The 26,594-nt window shown below is 32.5% G+C and overlaps 3 protein-coding genes and 2 long non-coding RNA genes across 8 annotated transcripts; 4 read left to right on the forward strand and 1 right to left on the reverse strand.

Annotated features, from left to right (window-relative positions):
* The first annotated feature begins 2,896 nt into the window (after positions 1-2,896).
* Positions 2,897-5,569, forward strand: LOC129870934 (uncharacterized). Its single transcript, XR_008762161.1, has 3 exons — positions 2,897-3,427; positions 4,292-4,333; positions 5,170-5,569. It is a non-coding gene; the product is annotated as an uncharacterized LOC129870934 (long non-coding RNA).
* A 4,694-nt stretch (positions 5,570-10,263) lies between these two features.
* LOC129871026 (uncharacterized) lies at positions 10,264-12,891 on the forward strand. Its single transcript, XR_008762172.1, has 3 exons — positions 10,264-10,794; positions 11,659-11,700; positions 12,537-12,891. It is a non-coding gene; the product is annotated as an uncharacterized LOC129871026 (long non-coding RNA).
* Positions 12,892-14,007: 1,116 nt separating this feature from the next.
* On the forward strand, positions 14,008-17,212 carry LOC129870708 (mitochondrial import inner membrane translocase subunit TIM17-2-like). 4 transcript variants are annotated; one of them, XM_055945554.1, is made up of 3 exons: positions 14,008-14,145; positions 14,766-15,651; positions 16,892-17,212. In XM_055945554.1, exon 2 carries the CDS (start codon positions 14,920-14,922, stop codon positions 15,628-15,630), a length of 711 nt encoding a protein of 236 aa, XP_055801529.1. In that variant the 5' UTR covers positions 14,008-14,145; positions 14,766-14,919; the 3' UTR covers positions 15,631-15,651; positions 16,892-17,212. The 4 variants fall into 4 exon arrangements, with proteins under 4 accessions (XP_055801529.1, XP_055801527.1, XP_055801526.1 ...); XM_055945552.1 differs by having other exon boundaries at positions 14,041-14,145; positions 14,806-15,651; XM_055945551.1 differs by having other exon boundaries at positions 14,047-14,149; positions 14,806-15,651.
* A 1,010-nt stretch (positions 17,213-18,222) lies between these two features.
* LOC129871741 (lignin-forming anionic peroxidase-like) lies at positions 18,223-19,642 on the reverse strand. The gene is made up of 4 exons (XM_055946721.1): positions 19,357-19,642; positions 19,049-19,240; positions 18,793-18,958; positions 18,223-18,714 (listed from the first exon to the last, which is right to left on the reverse strand). Exons 1-4 carry the CDS (start codon positions 19,582-19,584, stop codon positions 18,326-18,328), a joined length of 975 nt encoding a protein of 324 aa, XP_055802696.1. The 5' UTR covers positions 19,585-19,642; the 3' UTR covers positions 18,223-18,325.
* Positions 19,643-24,009: 4,367 nt separating this feature from the next.
* Positions 24,010-25,423, forward strand: LOC129871743 (lignin-forming anionic peroxidase-like). Its single transcript, XM_055946723.1, has 4 exons — positions 24,010-24,277; positions 24,392-24,583; positions 24,684-24,849; positions 24,930-25,423. The coding sequence occupies exons 1-4, from the start codon at positions 24,065-24,067 to the stop codon at positions 25,316-25,318; spliced, it is 960 nt and encodes a 319-aa protein (XP_055802698.1). The 5' UTR covers positions 24,010-24,064; the 3' UTR covers positions 25,319-25,423.
* Positions 25,424-26,594: the final 1,171 nt, after the last annotated feature.

The following is a 26,594-nucleotide window of genomic DNA, read 5'->3' on the forward strand; positions in this document are numbered from 1 at the left end:
AAAGTAAAAAATACTTTTAAATTTTGTGTTCTTAAACTAAAGATACATAGCATGTACCAAAATGGTTTTAGTTTTGTGGTTTTAAATACATTACGTGGAAAGTTAGAATTAAAGAGTTGCCAAAAAAGGTCAGAGACATTCTTTTTAAAGTGGACTAAAGAGAAAGTAAGACAAACAAATTGAAACCGATGAACTATTATCAACGAAGCAAAGATTGAGTGGAAAAAAAAACAGTACCAACTAGACCATAGTAGCAATATGTTTGTTATTAATACATGGATAAAGATGGCTAAAAACATAACTACTCTTAATTAATACATCAAACTGAACAGTGAATAAGAAATAATCTCAATATTACCAACACACTTTATTCGATATTATACTTTACACTCTACCAAACCGCCCTAAACATTTGGAAAATGGAAGCATTTGATTGATGTGGCCTACAAATGGAGATGTCAAAACCAAACAATGAGCTCTGTAAGAAACTCTCACGTACATGTCCTTGTTGTTCACAAAATAACTATATAAACCATGATTTGAAATTTTATGTTAGACTTGACTGAAAGCAAACAATATCATATTATCTTACGAGTAATTTTGGGTTGTTTGAGCCCAACTATTGGTTTTAGAGCCAATGTTTTGGTGGGATGAGTAAGGAGAGGGCGTAGTAATGGCATGGGGTTCAACTTAGTGCATTTTTTATTTATGAGCCGATTTACTATCTTTATTCGAGACACACAAAGAAATCTGCAAGCTTAATCAATGGCCATAAATACTTGAATAATGTAAGCAACATTCATTTAATCTTCAAATTAGCCTATGAATTGTGATGGATCGTGTTATTCAGTTCACTGAGTGTGTGTGAACAAAGTCTCAGATGAAAAGTAAATTACTTATAAAATATTGAATATTTTTACTTGTTTGAAACTTTTTGAGAGAAAAACAAAATCTTACGATTTTGATCTAAAATCTATAATATAAATATCATACCATGCTAAAAATATTTTTGAACCGGTTGAATCTCAAACTTTATTGTTAGTTGGAGAAAAATGTTTGCTTTTTTAGGGATCTACATACTACAATATAGATTACTACAAATTAAAGCTTGGTACTTTAGTTAAAGAAATGACAGCATATGTTGGCTGTTACATTAAATAGGTTTAGCTTATAAAAATAAAGATTATGAATTTGACAGATAAATTAACTTATGACCAATGGGAGTGTATCTAATTCAATTGATTAATGTTGAATATTTGGTTGAACCTTGATATTAAGTTGTAAATTTGATAAATCAATTTACTTATGACCAATGGAAGGGTGTTTTGTGAAAAATAATAATCTTGTATATGAAATATTTCTTGCTGATGCATGGTATGAAAGAAGGACTGCACCTCAAAAAATCTAATATAGGTAGCCTATTTTTGAATCGAATTCACAATTCATATGTTACATGAAAATAATTTTAGCGACAACTCAAAAGTTCACCTTTCTATCTAATCCAATTAATTAGTGCATGAAATTTTGGTTGAAAGTTGATGCTAATTTGTAAATGTCTGAATAATATAGCCAGATCAAACCTTTGTCTCAACGATAAGAAAAAATTAGTTAATGAAAAATGTACATATTTGTAGTGGCGCGATTAATTTTTGTATTAAAGAGTTTCAAAAAATGAAAAAATATACACCCGAGTTAAAAAGGATTTGACATCTATTAATTAATACATAAAAAATAATTTTAACTAGATATAAATAATATAATTTTTCATTAAAATGAATTTGAACTATCCCTCTCAACTCTATCTGGCTCTGCCCTTGCTTATCCCGTGTGCTACAACATGAGAATTTTATGAATAAACAACATTTTTTCCTATGTTCTATAAATAATAATTTTAAACTTATAACTTTTTTTGATTTAATCAAAACAAAATCCCTAATTCTTAAATCAAAACAAAATCCCTAATTCTTTCTCTCTATTTCACAGTTTGACACTTTTCATGCAAAAAAATACTTTCAAATTAATATTTTTTGTATCTAGCTTTAAGGACTAAATTACACAAAATGTTGCTCATCAACGTTTTTTATAAAATTAGTTTCACTACTTTTTTTTAATCGGCTAATTTTTAATCAGCTAATTAAAAAAAGGGTCATAATTACTTTACATTAATAATAATAAAGTATTTAATATAATTCTACAAATGAAGTTTGAGGAGGATAGTACCTTATTTACACAATTCAAATGAGTAAAGGATTTACCCAAACAAACTTATTACTTCATTATGCAGCAACAACAACAATAACAACATACCCAATGAAATTCCTAAGTGGGGTCTGGAGAGAATAAAGTATACATAGATCTTACTATTACATCATAAAGATAGAGAGATCATTTTTGAAAGATCCTCGACTCAAATGTATCAGCCTCGAGTGAGGAAAAAAAATAGATATTAGGAGTGAGTATGATATGGTATGGTATTTGAAACTTTGGTACGGTAATTTCGGTATTCATTTTTAAAATTATTATACCATTACCATACCAATTTAATTCGGTATGCTTCGATATTTTGAATTCAGTCTCGATATTTTGCGGTATGGTAAATCGGTAACCATAGTTGGTTCAAGTATGACTAATATATACTCATATAATAGAAAATTATGACTTTGACAATTAAAAAAAAAAGTCCTCAATCAATCAATTGTATCATACTTATACATTATACTTTAATTCATTTTTTAAAATCATTATACCATTACCATACTGTTACATTCCGTATTTTTGCACTTTGGATTATTCGTACGCTAACGATTATAAATTCAAGGACTTTTAATTTTGAATTTTAAAAGGACATGATTTGTTGTAGATGCCAAGTTATATGAATAATTTATGTGTAGTAAAATACATCTCAAGAAGGACCCTTAAGCCAAATCAAAATAGAAGCCATCAAATATGTTTTTCTTAAAGTTACGTTTCGGGTAAGCTGACTTCGGGAGGCCATAACCTCTTTATAATTTGAGAATTTGGGAAAACTCTCAACATGAAAGTTGTAGATAATTGAAATATCTTTCCAACCATAGGTCGTGGGACGAAATGTGATATCGGAGTAATAAGATATAGACGTTTTAAGTCTGACAGGCCAAACTAAATAGTGAATTCGGCCCAACCCAATTTTAATTCGGGTCAGGCCCAATACCCACGAAATTAATCAAAATTCTATGTCTTCCTTCATAGTTTAGACCAAGAAATATCTGGAAATTTCCAGAGAGAGTAAGATAAGGGAAAGCTAGAGAGAAACACCAACATCCACCACAATTAAAGCCCCGAATCTCAAAGCTCTTGAAGAGAAAATTGTTGTACGTCGCGTTGGCTTCAATTTGAGCTAGAAATCAGCCAATAAGGAGAAGATTTTATGTGGTGCTGCAAATTTAAGGTAATATTAAAGTCTCCTTTTCATTGTTAATAAGTTTAGTTAGAGTTTTAACGGATTAGAACGGAGAAAATAGTGTTATAAACTAGTTTGGTGATTTGTTGAGAGTTATGGGTTAAAGAGTTGATTTAGGTAGATTAAATAGATGGAATTATCTTAGTGATGATGTATAATAATGTTTGATATTGTTTTGATGTTGTTGATGAGTTGTTGTTCTTGAATTTGGAGGAAAAAGGTGTATGAAGATTGTGAATGTTCAAACCCGTTTTTGGAATTGAGTAGCTGGTAGTAATTTTGGAATATCTCATTGTGTAGACCTTCGATTTTAGATATTAAACATGTTTTGGAAAGCTAATACACGTACCTACAACTCTTATGTTTATGTCTTAGTCTATATCTGCTGTTATGATGTCGAAAACTGAGCATGAATCTTAAGACAAATTCTGTCCAGATTCTGGATTGAAAATTCCTTCATGTATAGCTGTTCGTATTTTGATGATATCTCTTTGTAGAAAATGAATTTTGAGTTGATTTCTTTTGCATTGGAAACTTAAGACATAGATCTAAATGTTTCATGAAGGTTATAAAGTCCAGTTTTGCCGTTTTCATTTTCAAATTTTAGATACAACGTGAGGTACTTGACTTTCCGAATTTACTGCTTTGGTAACATGAATAATAAATCTTATTTTGTGTCAATATTTTGGATTGTTGATGTTGGTTGATGATTATATGGCTGGTTTGAAAGTGGGAAAAGTGAGTGGTATAGGGGAGGTGCTGTCCAATTTTTTTTAGAAATAACCTACTAACGATAGACTACGTTTTATTCTTGTCCATAGCTTAATCATAGTGCTTAACGTTTTAATATAGGTTGAGACAATATTGGACAACATATACGTATAAACGCTAAAGGTATGTAAAGTTAACATCTTCTTCTTTTGGCATGATCCATATGAAACGAACGAATGACGTATGCTTAAATTCCAAAGAAACTCGTATTCGTAGATATACTCGGATGGCTACCGTTCTTGATTTTCAAAATTTATATTGTTATGTCTTGACTCATGTGTATGATTCCAGCCATCCTAGTTGGTATAACTCATGTTGTGGTATAATTCATATTTTAGTATAATCCATAATTGATGTGATTCATAATGACTATTGTCTTGGTTTTCAAATGATGGACTATTTTGCTTATTCTATTAAGTCTCCGATAATGATCAAATTTCGCAAGGTTGCTAATGATACCTTATTCGTGCATATTATTATGGTATTATTCACCGAGTCCTACGATAGGCCGGGTATGTTATCATGTATGGATTCCACTACATTATTCACCGAGTCCCTTACTAGAGGACCGGGTACGTGATATGATAATATGATATTATGATGATATGACGATATGATTATGGCACCGAGTCCCATAATGGGCCGGGTACGGTATCAGTGTACACTACTCTATTCACCGAGTCCCTTGCTAGAGGGCCGGGTATGGTATATATATACATATGACGATATATTGATATAATTGTGACACCGAGTCCCATAACGGGCTAGGTACGATATATGATGATATGCATGTCTTCATTTTATAAGACACAGGTACAGTGATTTATTGATTATGATACTTAACTCCTGAATCTTTATTTCAGATGTGATCTCCTTTACGGTATTTTATGCTTTATATACTCAGTACATAGTTCGTACTGACCCCCTTTTGTTCGGGGGGCTGCATTTCATGCCTGCAGGTACAAATACTCATTTTGGAGAGCCGCCAACTTAGGATTCTACTCAACGAGTTTGAAGTGCTCCATTGTCTCGGAGCCCAAACTTTGGGTACTAATCCTTATAATGTATATATTTGTGTATTTAGGGGTACGACGGGGCCCTGTCCCGTCATATGCTATTGTTAATTCTCTTAGAGGTCTGTAGACATATGAGTGGGTTGTATATAGATGTTGTCCGGTGTACTAGTATGACTTATGTTTTTGGACGTTTACATTCAGAATGGAAGCCTTGTCGGCTTACATATTATGTTATCTTATTTTTGACAATTAAGACTCCCCAAGAAATAGCTGATTTTGGTATATATATAAGTGACCGTTTGAGATAACGTGCTACCCATATAAATTCTATATCGTGTTTAATTGTCGATTGATAATAGATAATATGTGTGTATACGAGTGTCCAATTCGGACACTAGTCACGGCCTACGGGGCTAGGTCGTGACAAAAAGTGGTATCAGAGCAGTTCATCCTCGGAGTGTCTACAGATCGTGTCTAGTAGAGTCTTGTTTATCGGTGTGTTGTGCACCACATCTATAAACAGGAGGCTACAGGACATTTAGGACGTTGCCTTTCTTTCATATCTAAGATCGTGCAATAGAGCCCAGCCATAGGACATGAAATTCTTTTTTTCTATCTTTTGATTTCAGCTGAAGAACGACATCGATAGAAGAAAACGATTGATGTTATTGGAAGCTACACAATATACGGGTAAGTAATGATGCGAAAGAGGTATGGTGGATAAGGTAAGCATATTGAAGTATGATTGAAATGTAAAGTTGAAAATTGAAAGAAAAAGTAGACATGAAAGTGTAACAGGTGCAGTTCGAGTCGGACATAAGAGGTAAGTCCATCATTTTCATACTGTTATTGATATTGGGTGCCCTGTGTGGCTGCGATATGATATGAATATATATATGTTGAACCTGTGAGGCATTATTGGTATTTCTACGTGCAGATTTTGGGATAGTAAGAAATACAGAGGAAACTCTGCCCAATTTTTTATTTTTTTTCAGAAAAAAAAAAATAGAAAAAAAAAGAAAGTGGGACATAAGTTCATAATATATTTTGAAGGTTGATACCCATGAGGTAAATTTATTGTGTTGTAGTAAAGAGTTAAGAAATACCCCCATGTCATCATTAAGGGACACCATTCTTATTTGGGGAAATTTTATTTCGGAAAAAGCCTATTTAGAATTGATTTGAATGAACCAATATAACTTCCAATCGCATGTTTGCCTTAAAAGAAGCTTATGTTGAAGGAAAAAAAAACATCTCATAATTAAGTTTTACTTCCATTGAGAAGTACAAGGCACTCAACAATTAGTTTGTGAATTAAATAATTCATTCAAAATTTAAGAATAAGTCTAGAGGTAAACCAGGTGCATCAAGCACTAAGAGGTCCGGTGGTGCTCGTTGGATTCTAGCTTCCTTTTGGTGGTGGTTGAAGAATGCCTTATGATAACATTTTATTAGTCCTTAACCAATTAATTGGAGATGGAACTGGTGAATGGAAAACATAAACTTATGGAATATTCAGGATCATGTATTTCATGTGTTGTTCATGAAATGCTAGGATGATTCGAAAGGGGTTGTGATACTAAGGGATAATTTACAAAAAGGTTAAGTACGCTTACTCCACCGAGTATAATTGACCCTTAGTAAGAATCGTGAATAAGGTTAAAAAGTGTTACACTATGGGATTGAGTAAGAACAGAATATAATGTGAGTATAATGAGAATCGTTATGAAAATAAGTAAAGTCTAGCGGAAAAGTGACTAAAGGATATGATTTTGAGTAAGATTAAAAGTTAGTAATGGGTACACGATAATGGTGGAAGCGTATAAGGCATAAAGGAGTATTGTGTATATGTGACTTCACCTCGAAAAATAATGAGATCCTTAGATGATAGGAAATATAGATTTGCAAAAAAAACGAATGTATTGTGAGATTACTAGAGGAACATGTGATATCTATTGAGATAAAGATAGCGTTATAAGAAAGCTTGGAACACTGATCACTAGAATATAAGTGCTACCGAATAGAGAATTTGAAACGATTATAAACACTAGCTAATTACTGATTAGAATGAATGGAATATGGCTTTGAATGAATGGCTACATTAATTATATCATTTGAGTACCATTTATCAGACGAGATTTTGTACTATATATCGGGAATTCTCATCACCTTCTGATTGTGTTGAGGTTTCGTACATGGGTAATCTAAGTTATTGATGATATAAAGAAAGACAGAGATAATGTATTGGAAAAGAATCGCATGAATTTGAAAATTTGAAATGGGGACATAGAGTAGAATATAAATAGATAATGATATGGGTACACCCTAAAGGGGGGAAGTGGATGAGAAAAATATAACTGTAAGATGAAATTAACTGACACTGCAACACGTTAAGGTGAACACCTAAACTTCATATGAGATCCCATGCTGGAACAAGTTAGAAAAATTTGAAAGTCAGCAATAAATGGAAAAATAAAACCAAGATGATATTTGAGATGGTGCTCAGAATTATTGGTAAAGATCTTGGATAGTGTGATATCAAAAGATGGATGCTTATAAAAAGGACGAATACAACATGAGAATAGTAACAAGTAGCTCGAAGATATTATAAATGATAGCAAGGTTATACTGGATTAGAGGTTGAGATGTTGGCAACGTAATTATCGGCTAATAAGATTGGGATATACAAGTAGCAAAGGAAAGAAATCTCTCATATGGTAGAATATGAGAAAACTTAATAGTAAGTAAAGGAAGGAATGCAAGTATGACAAAATAGACAGCAAGTGAGTGTTAGTACAATAAGAAATTTATAGCAGAATAAGCCAACAGAAGGAAAGACTATGATTAGAATTGAATACACGTTGTACAAATTCTACAAGATTGGTTATGCAGCCTATGAATATTGGTATGCTAAGGGTGATATCAAGTGATTACTTGATAAGTAGAATAAGAATTTAGTAACCACAATGCGATTGCAATATTCCGGATACATCAAAGAAAAGTATAAGATGGTTTGAGGAAAAAACTATAGAGATATAATTAGTATTGGGGGCAAAAGCCATAGGTGAGTCCTGATATCAACTGAAAGAGGTAAGAGAAAATATAGGGACTGCATAAAGACTAACGTGGAGACATTTAGGTATTTTCTGGGCTGATTTAAGCACCTACACATATTCGTATAAAGATTGCAATAGTATGTGTGGTAAGAGAAGTAAGAGAAAATTAGAGTAAAGGGGCAATAGAAAAGTTTGAGTCAAAAATAGAGAAATGACTCAAGATATTATGCCTAAAATATTGCCAGTTAGGGTAAAGGAAATTATGAAATGACTTAACCGAGACAATCAGAATAGGCGGGTTACTGGTTACTGGATGACGGTAAGGTTATAAGATGAAGGAACCTTAACACTAATTGATAACCAACCCAAAAGATCAAGATCAAGAGGTAAAAACAAATGATAGTTAAAGACCTTCAAGTCAAAGTCAGAAAGTTACACATGATGCCGAGGATTCCAGAATACGGATTGTCATAGTAGGGTAAAGAAAGAATATTGGAGTACCAAAATATTACCCTGGTGAAATTTCGATTTACTAGTAGAACTTGGAGTGCGTTATAATGAACTAAAGCGAGTCGACAAACGGAGGAGGTCTATGAACGGCATAATTAACTAAGAGAACACTTGAGAAAATATTGGGAAGCAATTAATATGAATTTTTTTTACAGGCTTACCTAGCACTCCACAGAAGTATGATTCCATATGGGTGATTGTAGATAGGCTGACAAAATCAACCCACTTTCTTTCAGTTAGAACTACATATTCAATAGAGGACTATGCGAGGTTATTTATCAAAGAGATAGTAAGACTTCATGGGATTCCCATATCTATTATCTTAGACAGAGGGGCTTAATTTATAGCTAGCTTCTGGAGATCATTTCAGAAGGGATTGGGAACACAAATAAATCTTAGTACAACATTTCACCCTCAGACTAATGGGCAAGCTGAACGCATTATTCAGACGCTAGAAAATATGTTACGGGCCTGTATTATTGACTTTAGAGGTACTTGGGATGACCATTTGCCACTTATTGAGTTTGCCTATAATAACAGCTACCATTCTAGCATTCAGATGGCACCGTATGAGGCTTTATATGGCAGGAAGTGTAGGTCACCTATTGGCTGGTTTGATGTTGGTGAGGCTAAGTTAATCGGACCCGATATGATTCAACAAGCTGTTGATAAAGTGAAGCTTATTCGGGAAAGGTTATTAGCAGCCCAGAGTCGACAGAAATCATATGCAGACAATCGACGTCGACCCTTAGAGTTTCAGGTTAGTGATTGGGTGTTTTTGAAGGTGTCACCCATGGAGGGGGTAATGAGATTCGGTAAGAAAGGAAAGCTTAGCCCGTGCTACATTGGCCCTTATCAGGTTACTCGTAGAATAGGCAAGGTTGCATATGAGTTGGACCTACCATCTGATTTGGAAGTAGTGCACCCTTTTTTTCATGTGTCGATGCTTCGCAAATGCATTGGTGATCCTTCTAAAGTATTCTCCATGGATGATATCCAGGTGACGGAGGAGCTTTCTTACGAGGAAAACCCTATAGCTATACTTGATCGCCAAGTCAGAAGGTTACGTACTAAGGATGTGGCTTCCGTCAAAGTATTGTGGCGAAATAACAATAGAGAAGAGATGACCTGGGAAGCCGAGGAAGAGATGAAGGATAAGTATCCTCACTTGTTTTCTACGCCTACAGGTAATCTAAACCTCTCGATTAATTATATTGATTGACATATGAAACTATTTGTTGTTGCAAAAAAAAGACTATTCCCCCAAATTTCTTATAAGACTTTATGAGGCGGGTTTAACATTCGAGGACGAATGTTCTAAAGGGGGGAAGAATGTTACATTCCGTATTTTTGCACTTTGGATTATTCGTACGCTAACGATTATAAATTCAAGGACTTTTAATTTTGAATTTTAAAAGGACATGATTTGTTGTAGATGCCAAGTTATATGAATAATTTATGTGTAGTAAAATACATCTCAAGAAGGACCCTTAAGCCAAATCAAAATAGAAGCCATCAAATATGTTTTTCTTAAAGTTACGTTTCGGGTAAGCTGACTTCGGGAGGCCATAACCTCTTTATAATTTGAGAATTTGGGAAAACTCTCAACATGAAAGTTGTAGATAATTGAAATATCTTTCCAACCATAGGTCGTGGGACGAAATGTGATATCGGAGTAATAAGATATAGACGTTTTAAGTCTGACAGGCCAAACTAAATAGTGAATTCGGCCCAACCCAATTTTAATTCGGGTCAGGCCCAATACCCACGAAATTAATCAAAATTCTATGTCTTCCTTCATAGTTTAGACCAAGAAATATCTGGAAATTTCCAGAGAGAGTAAGATAAGGGAAAGCTAGAGAGAAACACCAACATCCACCACAATTAAAGCCCCGAATCTCAAAGCTCTTGAAGAGAAAATTGTTGTACGTCGCGTTGGCTTCAATTTGAGCTAGAAATCAGCCAATAAGGAGAAGATTTTATGTGGTGCTGCAAATTTAAGGTAATATTAAAGTCTCCTTTTCATTGTTAATAAGTTTAGTTAGAGTTTTAACGGATTAGAACGGAGAAAATAGTGTTATAAACTAGTTTGGTGATTTGTTGAGAGTTATGGGTTAAAGAGTTGATTTAGGTAGATTAAATAGATGGAATTATCTTAGTGATGATGTATAATAATGTTTGATATTGTTTTGATGTTGTTGATGAGTTGTTGTTCTTGAATTTGGAGGAAAAAGGTGTATGAAGATTGTGAATGTTCAAACCCGTTTTTGGAATTGAGTAGCTGGTAGTAATTTTGGAATATCTCATTGTGTAGACCTTCGATTTTAGATATTAAACATGTTTTGGAAAGCTAATACACGTACCTACAACTCTTATGTTTATGTCTTAGTCTATATCTGCTGTTATGATGTCGAAAACTGAGCATGAATCTTAAGACAAATTCTGTCCAGATTCTGGATTGAAAATTCCTTCATGTATAGCTGTTCGTATTTTGATGATATCTCTTTGTAGAAAATGAATTTTGAGTTGATTTCTTTTGCATTGGAAACTTAAGACATAGATCTAAATGTTTCATGAAGGTTATAAAGTCCAGTTTTGCCGTTTTCATTTTCAAATTTTAGATACAACGTGAGGTACTTGACTTTCCGAATTTACTGCTTTGGTAACATGAATAATAAATCTTATTTTGTGTCAATATTTTGGATTGTTGATGTTGGTTGATGATTATATGGCTGGTTTGAAAGTGGGAAAAGTGAGTGGTATAGGGGAGGTGCTGTCCAATTTTTTTTAGAAATAACCTACTAACGATAGACTACGTTTTATTCTTGTCCATAGCTTAATCATAGTGCTTAACGTTTTAATATAGGTTGAGACAATATTGGACAACATATACGTATAAACGCTAAAGGTATGTAAAGTTAACATCTTCTTCTTTTGGCATGATCCATATGAAACGAACGAATGACGTATGCTTAAATTCCAAAGAAACTCGTATTCGTAGATATACTCGGATGGCTACCGTTCTTGATTTTCAAAATTTATATTGTTATGTCTTGACTCATGTGTATGATTCCAGCCATCCTAGTTGGTATAACTCATGTTGTGGTATAATTCATATTTTAGTATAATCCATAATTGATGTGATTCATAATGACTATTGTCTTGGTTTTCAAATGATGGACTATTTTGCTTATTCTATTAAGTCTCCGATAATGATCAAATTTCGCAAGGTTGCTAATGATACCTTATTCGTGCATATTATTATGGTATTATTCACCGAGTCCTACGATAGGCCGGGTATGTTATCATGTATGGATTCCACTACATTATTCACCGAGTCCCTTACTAGAGGACCGGGTACGTGATATGATAATATGATATTATGATGATATGACGATATGATTATGGCACCGAGTCCCATAATGGGCCGGGTACGGTATCAGTGTACACTACTCTATTCACCGAGTCCCTTGCTAGAGGGCCGGGTATGGTATATATATACATATGACGATATATTGATATAATTGTGACACCGAGTCCCATAACGGGCTAGGTACGATATATGATGATATGCATGTCTTCATTTTATAAGACACAGGTACAGTGATTTATTGATTATGATACTTAACTCCTGAATCTTTATTTCAGATGTGATCTCCTTTACGGTATTTTATGCTTTATATACTCAGTACATAGTTCGTACTGACCCCCTTTTGTTCGGGGGGCTGCATTTCATGCCTGCAGGTACAAATACTCATTTTGGAGAGCCGCCAACTTAGGATTCTACTCAACGAGTTTGAAGTGCTCCATTGTCTCGGAGCCCAAACTTTGGGTACTAATCCTTATAATGTATATATTTGTGTATTTAGGGGTACGACGGGGCCCTGTCCCGTCATATGCTATTGTTAATTCTCTTAGAGGTCTGTAGACATATGAGTGGGTTGTATATAGATGTTGTCCGGTGTACTAGTATGACTTATGTTTTTGGACGTTTACATTCAGAATGGAAGCCTTGTCGGCTTACATATTATGTTATCTTATTTTTGACAATTAAGACTCCCCAAGAAATAGCTGATTTTGGTATATATATAAGTGACCGTTTGAGATAACGTGCTACCCATATAAATTCTATATCGTGTTTAATTGTCGATTGATAATAGATAATATGTGTGTATACGAGTGTCCAATTCGGACACTAGTCACGGCCTACGGGGCTAGGTCGTGACACATACCAATTTAATTCGGTATGCTTCAGTATTTTGAAGTTCGGTCTCGATATTTTGCGATATGGTAAATTGGTAACCATAGTTTGTTCAAGTATGACTAATATATACTCGTATAATAGAAAATTATGATTATGACAATTCAAAAAAAAGGTCCTTAATCAGTCAATTATATCATACTTATACATTACACATGTAGAAATATATATTCAAAAGACAGTACAAACAACTTCTTTTGTTAATTAATTACATTTAAAATACATTTCAATCAAAATAGAGTAGTTAAAATTTCTACTTCTAAACATTTAGTTTAACCTAATACTAGGTTGCATATTTGTTAGTATTTTAATTATATATATATATATATATATATATATATATATATATATATATATATATATATATATTATTTATGTAACTATATACTTCGGTATGATATTCGATATTTCGGTATGATATTCGATATTTCGGTATGTTATTTCTAAATACTAAATACAGTACCGAATATCAAAAATATTTAAAATGTATACCATATACCATACCAAATACCATAATACCAAAGCCACAATATCAAAATATTATGAAACAGTATGGTAATTGGTATGTACCATACCATGCCCACCCCTAATAGATATAACATAGCGGTTAAAACGAAAAGCAATGAAAATCTACAAGACAAACAATAACAATAGCAGTAACAAATTAGTGTGAAAATTGAAAAGCAACAACAACACAATTATAATAGCACGACTAGTAATTTTATATCCGCTGAAATAAAGTAGTATTTAATACTCATATTTTAACTAACTTTAAAGTCCTAAGTATATTAAAAATAATTAAACAATAATTTCGAGCAACATAAAGTTTATTTACGTTTTTTTTTTGGATAAATATTTTGTGTAGACCTTCATACTTCATTCCTTTTTTTTATTTTTTATAATAGAGTGAGCAACAAGAAAACCGTATGGTTATCGGGTATTACCCATTTAAATTCGGGTCAAAAAGCCCCTCTTATACAAGATGTTAGGGTTTCCAGCGTCTTCCTTTATCTGCGTCTCTCACCTGGAACCGGTCGATCGGTCGGTGACACTGCCTCGCCTTCATCAGATCTGGTTGTCTCTTTTATATATGTATGTATGTATCTCCTTCATCTTGCTTTTGATTCTTCGTTTAATCGGTCGAATTTTTTTCTTTTTTGTGCATCTTCGTTATGTTTTCGTATTTGAGCGAACTGAAATTTGGGGGATTTTTGGTTCTTTAGAGGATTTAGGGTTGAGCCGCCCTTGGTTGTTCCCTTTTTCTACCTGAGCGATGATGATATTTCACTCTTGGTTGTACATGTGTTATAGTTTTGGTTGATGAAAGAGGGATGGTTTCCAAAAGAAAGCTTTTGTTGTTGAGATGCCTTGTCCGAGGTGTTATATCGTCAAAATGACATTTGTTTCAACTTTCAAGAAACCTATTGATTTCTGTCTAAGTTAGTCTATCAAAGTTTATAGCTTGGCTTTTTTAATTTGCTGAAATGTTTACGACTAAATCTTTATGAAGAAACCGGCAAGTTGATAAGTAGCTGAGAAGAAGTTATTAACCTCTTTATTATACACTGAGTTACTTTGATACTTGAGCTGAGTTCTGATCCTAAGAGCTATAGGTAAAAAGTTTGTTCTTGTTATAAGTGTTGAATGCATAGTTTGTGTTCATGTTACTGGTTTTTTGGTGTCCAATGCTTATTGTGATTTTCTCTTTACAGCCCCTTGATGATGCAGCCTGATGAGAATGTTCTGATGCAGGTGAATTTATTAAATTAAACCAATCACTTCCTTGGAAAGTAAAAGCAAGTTTGCTTGGTTAGTGTCATCCCCTTTTAACCTGCCTCCTCCAGTTAGTGCTCGTCCCCTGTTACAATGGGAACACCAGAGACCTCTCGTGAACCTTGCCCTGACCGTATACTTGATGATGTTGGCGGAGCATTTGGTATGGGTGCTGTTGGAGGTTCAGCCTTCCACTTCTTAAAAGGCATATACAACTCGCCTAAAGGTGAGCGCTTGATTGGTGGTACACAGGCTGTGCGCATGAATGCTCCTCGTATTGGTGGTAGTTTTGCTGTATGGGGTGGACTGTTCTCCACATTTGATTGTTCAATGGTTTATCTCCGGCAGAAAGAAGATCCTTGGAACTCAATTATTGCTGGTGCAGCAACTGGTGGCTTTCTACAGATGCGGCAGGGATTAGGTGCTGCTTCTAGATCAGCAATGTTTGGTGGAGTTTTACTTGCATTGATAGAGGGAGCTGGAATTATGTTAAATAAAGTCATGAGTGCTCCCCAGAATTTCCCACCCATGGATGAGCCACTACCAAATGTCCCTGGGGTGCCTGGATATCCACCTGGGCAGCTGCCTGGTCAACCAATGGGGCAGCTTCCTGGTCAAGCTCCAGTAAGTATTGATGGTATGATGACAGAATCTTCTGCACCATCCTCTTCTTCCCCAACTTCCTGGTTTGGAGGGCTTTTTGGAGGTGGAAAGAAGGAGGAAACTGTGACAAGCGGTGGTAGCAAGACACAGGTTTTAGAGAGCTTTGATGCTCCTAGCCCACCTACTTTCGAATATAAATGAGTTTAGAGATTTAATTATCAGGTTAGTTAATGTATTGTTTGGATTCTTTATGTATTGTGAACAAGTATTGATTTCGAACTAGTATGGCCAAGGTTTTGGTATGTTCCATGAGAAAGGTAGTTTTCTGAATAAATGTCTTCTTCTAAAACAATTATGTGCTCGCTATAGAAACTGCAATAGAAAAGGGAATAAACTCTTGCTTTAGATGCATCGACATACTCTCTCTGTGTATGAAGATTACCATAATAATGAGAATTAGAATACTTGTTATTGACTGATATTGTAAATCTGTTGCGTCCTGTTGTTAATTAGACGTGTTATGATCTTGGTGTATTTGAATCTCATAGCTTTTGAAGTTCTTGAATTTATGATTGAACTTGTAATATATATTCGAAATAAACTTTTGTTCCTGCGGAAAACTGTATTAATCTCTCAGATATGTCCCACCAGTGTTGCCTAACTATTACATCTTTTAGCTTATTGCTATTTTATGTGGGTGTAATATAGGGTATTGTTATATGTGATATGGGTTTGTTCTTAAAAAACGAACAACATAGATAGCTAATTGTACATTGCTTAATGTAGTCCCTCTTGAAATTACTTGCTAGCACATTCTTGGGATGAAATGCTGGACCTCTTATCTAATGAGGTTTTTATCTGCTAGCTGTTCTGCGGAACGTGAACCTCAAGTTCTCTCTATTGACATAATAACATATTCACAACTCATTATCACCTACTCTCAAGCAGTGCATTCTCCCTTTCTCTAACAAGGCACTTTAGGCTCTGTGCTTCACTCAGAGGACAAGAAAAGATTCTGTACTTTCTGTTTCCACCTTGCTTTCGGTGGAAGTTGTAGATCTAGTAGCAGAGCCCTCAATTCTAAGCATGTCATTCTTATTTCGTTTCTCTTTTCTTGTCTTGCATTTGTTTGGGTTCTACTTTGTGTCAGCTTCATTATAAGCTCTGGCTTGAGATTTTCTCCATTCCGTCTCCAATGTTCAAGACAAGAAAATGAGAAAGAAACATAAGAAAAATCTTGTCCACGTAGGACCGATCTGGAAGTTTTTTTTTAAAAATGTTTTGGAGTTCGTAAAATACACAAGTGAATTTGGACAACCTGATAGATCCTGGATGGGCAGTGTGTCCAATCAACCTTTGGTCTTCTTTGATGCTTTGACATATTTACTTGTTTTTTTTTATACAAGATTTTACTGATGTGAGCAATTTATAATCAAAACATTTGCTTGAATCTATTTTGCAGGGGGGAGCGTGTTGGTGGTCAGTACACTTGTCACGGTTCTTGATCCAATGCCAATTTTGGTGTTAGTAAATGGCTTGTTATGGATCTTATAATGACATAGTGGGCTTATTGAGTTAAGCAGTTAAATCTACAGCATTTGACTTAAAAGTAATATTGCATCATAGCTTTTAGTGGTATTTACTTTTGATTATTGTATGAGTTTTGACTACTTATTGTTCAAACAAATGGAAAAATAATATGGAACGTTTGTGGTTGTATATGGAAAACACCTGCTTAGTCAGCATATTAATGATCTTTTTGTAGGGCCATTATTCAGGATTACACTCTGTGTATGTTGTTATGTTTCCTTGATATTCATAAATTATTCGAGTACAGTAGATCTTATATCCGGTGGTACTTTTTCTGGTGGATTTCCTTTTTAGGGAATAGAAAACCATGTTTAGATTAGACTCCATGTGTGGGATCATATAAGATATATTGTTGAATCTGTGCTTAGATAGTTGAAGTTAAATCTTTTTTTGGACAGCAAACAACCAAACACATCTAGAGTGGCCCTTAAGAATTTGGTTCAATGGTGTAAGGAAGCTAACACATGATGTGTGATGTGATGCCAATCCACGGATTTAATTCTTGCCATGGACACGTGGATTTAATTCTTGGCATGGACAAAGCCTGATATTTAAGTTGAGAGGAGGCTAGAGAGTTGAGCTTGTGCGTTGTTCGTTTAACAACGCGAATAATAGTGTTAGTGAGTTAAATTTAAATCTCCACGATTCTGGTGGTTATTTTTTTAAAGATGTGGTTGAATGTACATTATGTATACATATGTTATGTGCATGTTATACGTTTGAAGGTTTTTTCTTCTAAGAAAAAAAAAGAAAAAAGAGAGAATTAGAAATCATAGGTTTGAGTCTTGTAAATAAAGAAATCATTGATAGAAAGTGTTTTTCTGGTAAATTTAAATTTACGATTTACTGAAAATTAAATTCCAGATGATTATACCTCAATGATATTCTAATCTCCGAATAGAATGAGATAAGATTATATATAATGCAATGAAAACGAAGACAAGAAATAGAATACCTACTTTTGATAAGAAAAGCTAGTCACTTCATTCTAAATTATAATTCTCAAAATCAATCAATTATTCCCAAGTAATGTATAGTTAATCGGTTACAACAGTCTATTGCTCTACCACAAAGCTATTAAGAAAAACATGAGATTTAATCCCATAACGTTTAATTTTCGAGTTCAACCCAATACCAATATTTGGGGTCGATGTTCAAGTAAAAAACAAGATTTTAGAATTACACCTTTCACCACTTAAGGCATAAACGAAGATTTTATTTCATTCTCGAAACAATACATAAGAAAGAATCAAATGAATACAAATACACTTAACAATCATAAAATTAATAATGGGCTTTTGACAACTTAATTTATAGCTCCACAAACAGTTCTTATGATCCCATTTTGACCCGTTAAGGGGCTGATATCTCCCATTCTAATCATGGCAGCAGCAAAATCAGAGGCAAATGCTCGAGGGCTATTGCTATATTCTAAAACAATATCATCAGTAGATCCTCCACTCAAAAGAACTTGATCTGATTGAAGAAGACCTTTTCTTTGCCTCAAGTTCTTAAAGTAGTTGTTATCCAATTGATTAGGTGTTACCAAATCAAGTGGAGCTAGGTTTCCATTTTGGTCTTCTTGAGGACAACGACGTCTTCTAGTGCTAGCAAATCCAGAATCGATATCTGTTCCATTGCTATAAATCCTATCACGGAAGAGGAAGCATTGTGCTTGACCTATTGAATGTGCTCCTAAAATTAGAAAATAGAAATCGTTAGAATTGTATGATTGATAAAATTTATATGTTCAATAGTTTGATTAATTTTTACCTGATAAAGCAACCATATCCCTTGTGCTAAGACCCTTGTTGGCAAAACCAGAAATAAGCCTAGTTAGAGGGTCAAAAGGACCAGGGAGATCAGTTTCAGCAAGAGTATGACTTGCAGTAGTTGAATCTCTTCTTCCAAGTTTCACTGTCCATGATGGACCTCCAACCTAATTGTTATTAACATAATGTTGGTTAGTATTTCACAACACCTCTTTAAAGTTTAACTTTTATTGTGTGGAAAAATGAACATGACTTACATGAGTTGATGCATCCCTAGCAGCAACTGCAAGTATATCAGCACATGATACAACTCCTGGGCATGTTTTCTCAAGCTCTCTTTTTGCATCTTCTATAATACCATAACCTCTAACTGATCCAAGATTTGGCAATGCTGTTTTCTCACTAACAATTGTGGGAGTCTCATCAAGTAAAATAGAAGCATCACAACCCTAAAGTTAAAGTCAACAAATTAATTATAAGCACGCAATCAAATAAAATGAATAATTTCTTTCTTAAAGTTCATAAAGCTAGCTTGAAACATAAAACGTGCATGCATCGAACCAACCTGAACAAAGCAATCATGAAAATGAAGACGAATAAGAGATGCAGCCATGCGACGTTCACGAGAAATTGCTTGTCTAACACTCGTACGAATAGTGGTGAGAGCATTAGGGCAAGTGCGATCGTAGAATGTGGAAGAAAGTTGTGCATGACATTGCATGCTAGAGAGTAGGAGAAGAGAAAATATAGTAACAATGGTTGCAAATGAGTTGTAATTTGAAGTACTCATCATTTGGAAAGTGTGTAAATGTATATATGATGCTAAGAACTAAGAATAGATGCTTAGTAGATGAAATATGTGAAGGTGATACAATAGGAAATGTGCTATTGAAATATTTATAGGCAAATGAAACACATTATTTTAAAAGTCTTTTTGGTCACTATTGGCTGCCAATTGCCAATTGCAATATTACGCGTTGTGTTGTTAGCTTTTGTCTTTGACTTTTTCTCTTTCTACCAATATTTGAAAGGCTTTTATGAGTTGCACATTAAAAAAAAAAATGTAATACTTGCATTATATTCAAAGGATATAATCAACTTAAGTGACTTCACACTATTTTTAGGTTCCTTTGCTCTATTTCTAATTAAGTGTCGATATAATCTTTTAGCTTATTACTCCTCCCTCGAATTTCTGTGGCAAGATTGTAATTGAAATTCAAATTTTTGATATTATAGTAATTTAATATTTTAATTTGCTAGTTGGATAAAGAAGTTGATTTTTTGACGTTTTATAATTTTATTTTTTTGACTTTCTCGTCTCACCTAAAATTCGATTACTCTCCCTCCATTTCATTTTACTTGTCCGTTGTTAATTGACTTGACACTTCTCTAAGAAAGCACTCCTTTATTCTATTTTAGTTATTGCTTTAGTTCATTTCATGATAATTAAGAAAATAATAATAAATACAAAAGAAAATTTATTGATTTATTCTTTTTGATAAAAATATATTACTTGTTTCATTTGAAATACCATACAAAATGAGGTATAATTACATAAATAACTATAAAAAAGAAGAAGAAATCTTTGTAAAGGAAGCTTATTAAAAAAGTTCAAGAAAACACTTTTAATATAATTATGTGAATTCTTTGAAATTAAAATATTACATGTTGTCCTTTTCTGTAAATTATTTCAATATCCAAGTGTTCTATACAAGATGCCTGCATCCACTTTCTACCAACCAACCAACCTATTTTGAAATTTAATTAAAGGAGTTGAAAGTACTGAACATAGGTTGAGGAGTTAGAATTTTTATTAATAAAATTTAAAATATAAAGAAGTGTCAAGGGAACTCAATGCCTATTAAATATACATTAAAAATAATTTTAATTTTATATGTACAATATAATTTTTCTATTAAAGAGGCTTGGATATAATGTACTAGCTCCGCTCTTACCAATATCTTGTTAAATTTTTGCAAGTTTCGTACTTTAATTATCACTTGTTATTTTTTATATAAAAAAAAATTCTTCTCTCATAAAAGTTCGTTGTCTTTAGCTATCGATAGTATTGAATCATCCCCACATTGAATCAAACTATTTAACCATAATAATTTAAAATTAAAGTAATATATTTTAATTTGAAGTTTATTGGATTTTATTTGAAATTATTCTGAGAATGTAATGAGGTTTCATGCATGATATGCTTTGCTAGTTCTTTTTTATCAAAGTTCATTTTAATTCTATTATTATAGTGATTGATATAGCCCGTTGACTTGGACTTTCAACGTAATTTCTATTTTATGATATAAAATAAATATTTAAATCGTCTTACTTCCAAAAACCTATTAAGTGAGTTGTCATAGGAGCGGAATCAAAATTTTTAATTTATAATTTATAAAATATATTTTTTTTATTTAATGATTCTATATATAGATTATTTATATATATATATATATAAACTTTTAATATGAGCATAAAATTTAAATTAAAGTTAGCGAGTTCAGTCAAATATATAATTATTACACCGTAGCTCCGCTCATGTACATTGTACGGATCCGTTTCACCTAATACTATAGATAGATATATTAGAACAAGTCAAAGACAATTAAAAGACAAAAATATATAGCAATAACGCATAACACATGTTGGGAGCCAATAGTGACCAAAGAGCTTTACAATAATGTGTTTTTAAGCCTATTCTAATTTCATGAATTGAGTTGATTATTTTCGAGATTTATTTTTAATTTTTTCTTATTAAATGTCTTGAGCAATCATAAAAGTACTTTAATAAATAAATTTGATCTTAACAGATTCAAATCATAATTTAAGATAATATAAATAAATTTTATACTTTCAACATATATAACACTATTGGAAATTTTTCGACTATAACTGTCGATTACAAATGTACAATTGAAAATTTGGGTAGTTTTTGATTAGTGTAATCGATAAATTAAAATTTATATTATTGTATTTTTAAAATTTTTTATCCGGTCATAATTTCAACTACTGAAGTAATAAAATTTTGTGAAATGAAGTCTATTAAAATATTGATGATTTATCCGAATACAATAATTGATAACTTGTTAAAATAATTTTAAAAAATATTATGAAACGTCGACTACGGTAGTCATCATATAAAAACAAATAGTCATTATATTAAAATAACTCTCTCTTTCGTAATAGATTTTATTGAGCATGGAAAACGAAATGTTCTCCTAAAATAATATTTTAATACCATTAATAATTGACTTTGACATTTTATAATTTTATTCTACAAACTAGATATCATCAAATCATTGGAATGAAAAGGCAATGTCAAAGACTTGTTGATGTATGACTATATAAATAAATATAAAATAAATAAAAAACTTTGCAAAGGAAGCTGATTAGAAAAAACAAACTTTTAATTTATAATATAATACCCACATTTGACAAATGTGAATTATTTTGACATTAAACTATTAGATGCCGTCCTTTCCAAAGTCCAAATTTTGTAGCGTTGTGTTCTACACATGTTGCCTGCATCCACTTTCTGCCCACCAGTCTAAAAGTATCCAACATCAATGATGGATTTCTTCCTCGTTGTTGATATCGGTGAGACCCAGCTAGATGATGTTCGCTGGTTGATAGTGAGAGAATTCTTAGTACTTGCATATTCAAAAGAGGACGCTGGTTAAAAAACAATCAGTTAATTTTCTTTCTTGCTCTGCTAAGGGATCTGTTTTGGGTACAGAGGGCCATAGATTCGAATCCTGTCACCTTGATGTGGATACAGTAGTCTTCTCCGTGGTCGAACAGTAAGGAAAATAAAGAAAAGTTCAAAATTCTGACTTTCGCACCTTTTCTGCATCTTTCTTTTTATCCATAGGTCGGCTTCACGCAGATAAATCTTTGCCGGGGGAGATTGGTGCCCCTTGAGGCCCCCCTAGCATTGATTTGGGGGTTAGCCTCGAGATTTTGAAATTGCCGTAAGACTGACCAATCTGAGGATGTTGGATTCTGAATTTTCGTTAAAAATATTTAAATTATAAAAAAATAAATATCTGAAGAAATTAAGAGAATTACAAATCTACTACGTAAATGTCAAAAAATAATTTTAACTTCATATATATATATATATATATACACCATATAATCGATCCATTATTTCAAATCTCAAATTTGAAAAATAAATTGGAAGAGTATTTCTTTTTTAAATAATGTGGTTGTCTTTGGAACAATAGGAACAAACAACAATAATAAAATTTACGCACCAAATTAATTTTAGAAATAATGCGGTGTAGCAGTCAATAGTGGTTAAAGTAGCTAATTTAAAATTTTACCTGCATCGAGTGTCTACAAAATACATGCATATTGTACCATTGCGCCGATAACTTTTTTTTAATCTTATATGTGAATCAAACTATTTAATTATATTAACTTGAAATTAAAATATAAATATTTATTTATTTGAAGTGTGTTGGATCTTATTTGAAATATTTTTGAGTGTATGATAATAAAAAATTAAAGTCATGTATATATAATATTCTACGAAATTCTTGCTAGCTGGTGCTTCGCTACTTCTTATAAAAGTTCGATTTTAATTCTATTATTATAACTATATAGCCCTTTGACCTTTGACTTTCAACATATTGCCCAAATCTATGTTATTCGAAAATGACATTTATGCCATAAATTATAATACAAAATTTAACTGATATATAGCTCAAATTAATTTATTAAAATATTTTTAAAAATTATATTTTTTATTTGATATACTATATTATGTAATCATAATAAAGAAAGAAAAATAATTTTAAGTACTTAAAAAATTATTTTAAAATAAACATAGAAACTAAAGCTTAGTAAAAAATTTACGTTTGGGTAATTAATGATATATTTTTTTAGCACATTTTAATCTAACTCATTTAATTCAAATACCATGACTTACATTTATTAACTCAGACCATATTGATTTGTTAAAATTTAGCATATCCGCTCATTTAACACTCCTAAATTTGAGCCAAAATTACTAAATACTACTAAACTCATCCGTTTCACCTAACACAATAGGTAGTTATTAGAACAAGTCATAAAGCAAGACAAAAGGTAGCAATAACGCGGAAGACAATTGGCAGCCAATGGTGACCAAAAAAGAGCTTTAAAATAACGTGTTTATATGCCTATAAATATTTGAATGCCAAATTCCCTCAACACATCACAAAGCTAATAAGCATCTATAATTCTTGGTTTCTTGATATCATACATCACCAAACTTTTGCATTTTCAAAATGAGTATTTCAAACAATTATTTTGCTGCTATATTTTCTCTTCTCCTATTCTCTAGCATGCAATGTCATGCACAACTTTCTTCTACATTCTACGACCGCACTTGTCCTAAAGCTCTCAACACGATCCGTACAAGTGTTAGACAAGCAGTGTCACGTGAACGTCGCATGGCTGCATCTCTTATTCGTCTTCATTTTCATGATTGCTTTGTTCAGGTTTTTGGATAGACGATACACATTTTAATTATGTTTCTAGATCTATGTACTTCGAATTAAAAATAATTTGTTTAATTTGACTATGTACTAATTAATTTGTGACTTCGACTTTAGGGTTGTGATGCTTCTATCTTACTTGATGAGACCCCTACGATTGTCAGTGAGAAAACTGCGTTGCCAAATCTTGGGTCAGTTAGAGGTTATGGTATTATAGAAGATGCAAAAAGAGAGCTTGAGAAAACATGTCCAGGAGTTGTATCATGTGCTGATATACTTGCAGTTGCTGCTAGGGATGCATCCACTCTCGTAAGTTCGAATATTTTTTCTTCAAAAAAGAAAAACAAACCTTTTATGATATAAAGAATGTGTTTTCGAATACTAACAACATTATGCTAATAACAATCAGGTTGGAGGTCCATCATGGATAGTGAAACTTGGAAGAAGAGATTCAACCACAGCAAGTCATACTCTTGCTGAAACTGATCTCCCTGGTCCTTTTGACCCTCTTGATAGGCTTATTTCTGGCTTTGCCAAAAAAGGTCTTAGCACAAGGGATATGGTTGCTTTATCAGGTAAAACTTGAACAAAAATTTTACCGATCATATACTTGTCTGGTTAAGAAGTTCTAATAATATAAATTTGCTTATTCTAGGATCACATTCAATTGGTCAAGCACAATGCTTCCTTTTCCGTGATAGAATTTATAGCAATGGAACAGATATCGATGCTGGATTTGCAAGTACTAGAAGACGTCGTTGTCCTCAAGAAGACCAAAATGGAAACCTAGCTCCACTTGATTTGGTTACACCTAATCAATTGGATAACAACTACTTCAAGAACTTGAGGCAAAGGAAAGGTCTTCTTCAATCAGATCAAGTTCTTTTGAGTGGTGGATCTACTGATGATATTGTTTTAGAATATAGCAATAGCCCTCGTGCATTTGCCTCTGATTTTGCTGCAGCCATGGTTAGAATGGGAGATATTAGTCCTCTTACTGGTCAAAATGGGATCATAAGAACTGTTTGTGGCTCTATAAATTAATCTTTCAAAAGCCTTTTATCACATGTATGGTTGCCAAGCATATTTTTTGTATTCATTTTGATTAATTCTTTCTCTATGTATTGTGTTTCAAGAATGAAATAAACTATTTTGTTATTCTCTAAAAGATGTTAATTAAAAATATAATGTTTCGCAATGTATTTATTGAGCTCATTGATTAAGAGCTCATTTGGATTGACTTATAAGTTGTTTATAAGCTGTTTTCAATTTTTTTTGAGTGTTTGACTCGCCAACTTAAAGTTATTTTGCGCTTAAAACAAGCCCCAAAAAATAATTGGGTCTGTTTCACTTAGCTTATCTAAAACAACTTATAAATTGAAAACAACTTATAAGCTATTTAAAATAAGTTAAGTCAAACAGGCACAAAGTTATAATAGTCTCAAAAAATTAAAAACAACTATTATGAATATACATATTTGCGTAATAAGAGTAAAAAAGTAATTATTTTATTACACTCTAATAAAGACAAATTAAAATGACTATATATCTTTCTTGTTCTGAAAGTTAGTCATAGTGCATCTTCTACTAGGCAAGTTGACAACTAATTGTCCCTTTTATCATGGCTATAAAATAGTCAAGATTTAGAATGAAAATATACAGAGATACCGTTTGTCTCTTCTGCTAGGCAAGTTGACAACTAATTGTCCCATTGACCGTTGAGTTTTGACATTTCATAATAATTGTTCCTTTGATTTTCTATATATAACATGATTATAAATCATTGGAATCATAGTGATTTCCCAAAATAGAAAGGATGAAAAAAAATTTAGAATAGAGAGAATATATACAAGGGAAATGTCAAATTAAGACAAGATAATGTATGATTACTATTACCTACTATAATGACTATAATGAGCAAGGAACAATCATTGAAACCTAACCACAATCTTTGTCAAGGAACTTATATTATAATATTATTATATACAATTAACCGAAATTAAAATTTAAAATTTATAAAAGTGCAAAATTCTAATTTCTTTAAGTTATTAAGTTTGGCCAAATACACACATTTCACACTAGCTTTGCTAATGATCACTCTCTATAATAAAATATTTTATTATAATAGTCAAATAATTATTTTTTTAGAAATTGACATAAAACTTGTTTTGACCTTTCGAGAAATCTTCCAAATATTATATTACAATTTAATTTCAAATCAAATATATAGTTTTTTTTTTAGAAAAACTGTGTTAAATGAAAAGTTTAAATTAAAAAGGATAGGATAAGTCAAGGTGTTGAGGTGTCAGCCGTCAGGGTT

The sequence above is a fragment of the Solanum dulcamara genome, chromosome 10, assembly GCF_947179165.1.
Source record: "Solanum dulcamara chromosome 10, daSolDulc1.2, whole genome shotgun sequence".
NCBI lineage: Eukaryota > Viridiplantae > Streptophyta > Magnoliopsida > Solanales > Solanaceae > Solanum > Solanum dulcamara.

Excerpts from the sequence above, each read along its gene's own strand:
- LOC129870708 (XM_055945554.1), top strand. The coding sequence starts at position 14,920 with ATGGGAACACCAGAGACCTCTCGTGAACCTTGCCCTGACCGTATACTT.
- LOC129871741 (XM_055946721.1), bottom strand. The coding sequence starts at position 19,584 with ATGATGAGTACTTCAAATTACAACTCATTTGCAACCATTGTTACTATA. Across the intron at positions 19,241-19,356 it reads TTCATGATTGCTTTGTTCAG|GGTTGTGATGCTTCTATTTT; the intron begins GTTGGTTCGATG and ends CTTTAACTTTAG. Across the intron at positions 18,715-18,792 it reads GGATATGGTTGCTTTATCAG|GAGCACATTCAATAGGTCAA; the intron begins GTAAAAATTAAT and ends TTCTAATTTTAG.
- LOC129871743 (XM_055946723.1), top strand. The coding sequence starts at position 24,065 with ATGAGTATTTCAAACAATTATTTTGCTGCTATATTTTCTCTTCTCCTA. Across the intron at positions 24,584-24,683 it reads CTAGGGATGCATCCACTCTC|GTTGGAGGTCCATCATGGAT; the intron begins GTAAGTTCGAAT and ends AATAACAATCAG. Across the intron at positions 24,850-24,929 it reads GGATATGGTTGCTTTATCAG|GATCACATTCAATTGGTCAA; the intron begins GTAAAACTTGAA and ends TGCTTATTCTAG.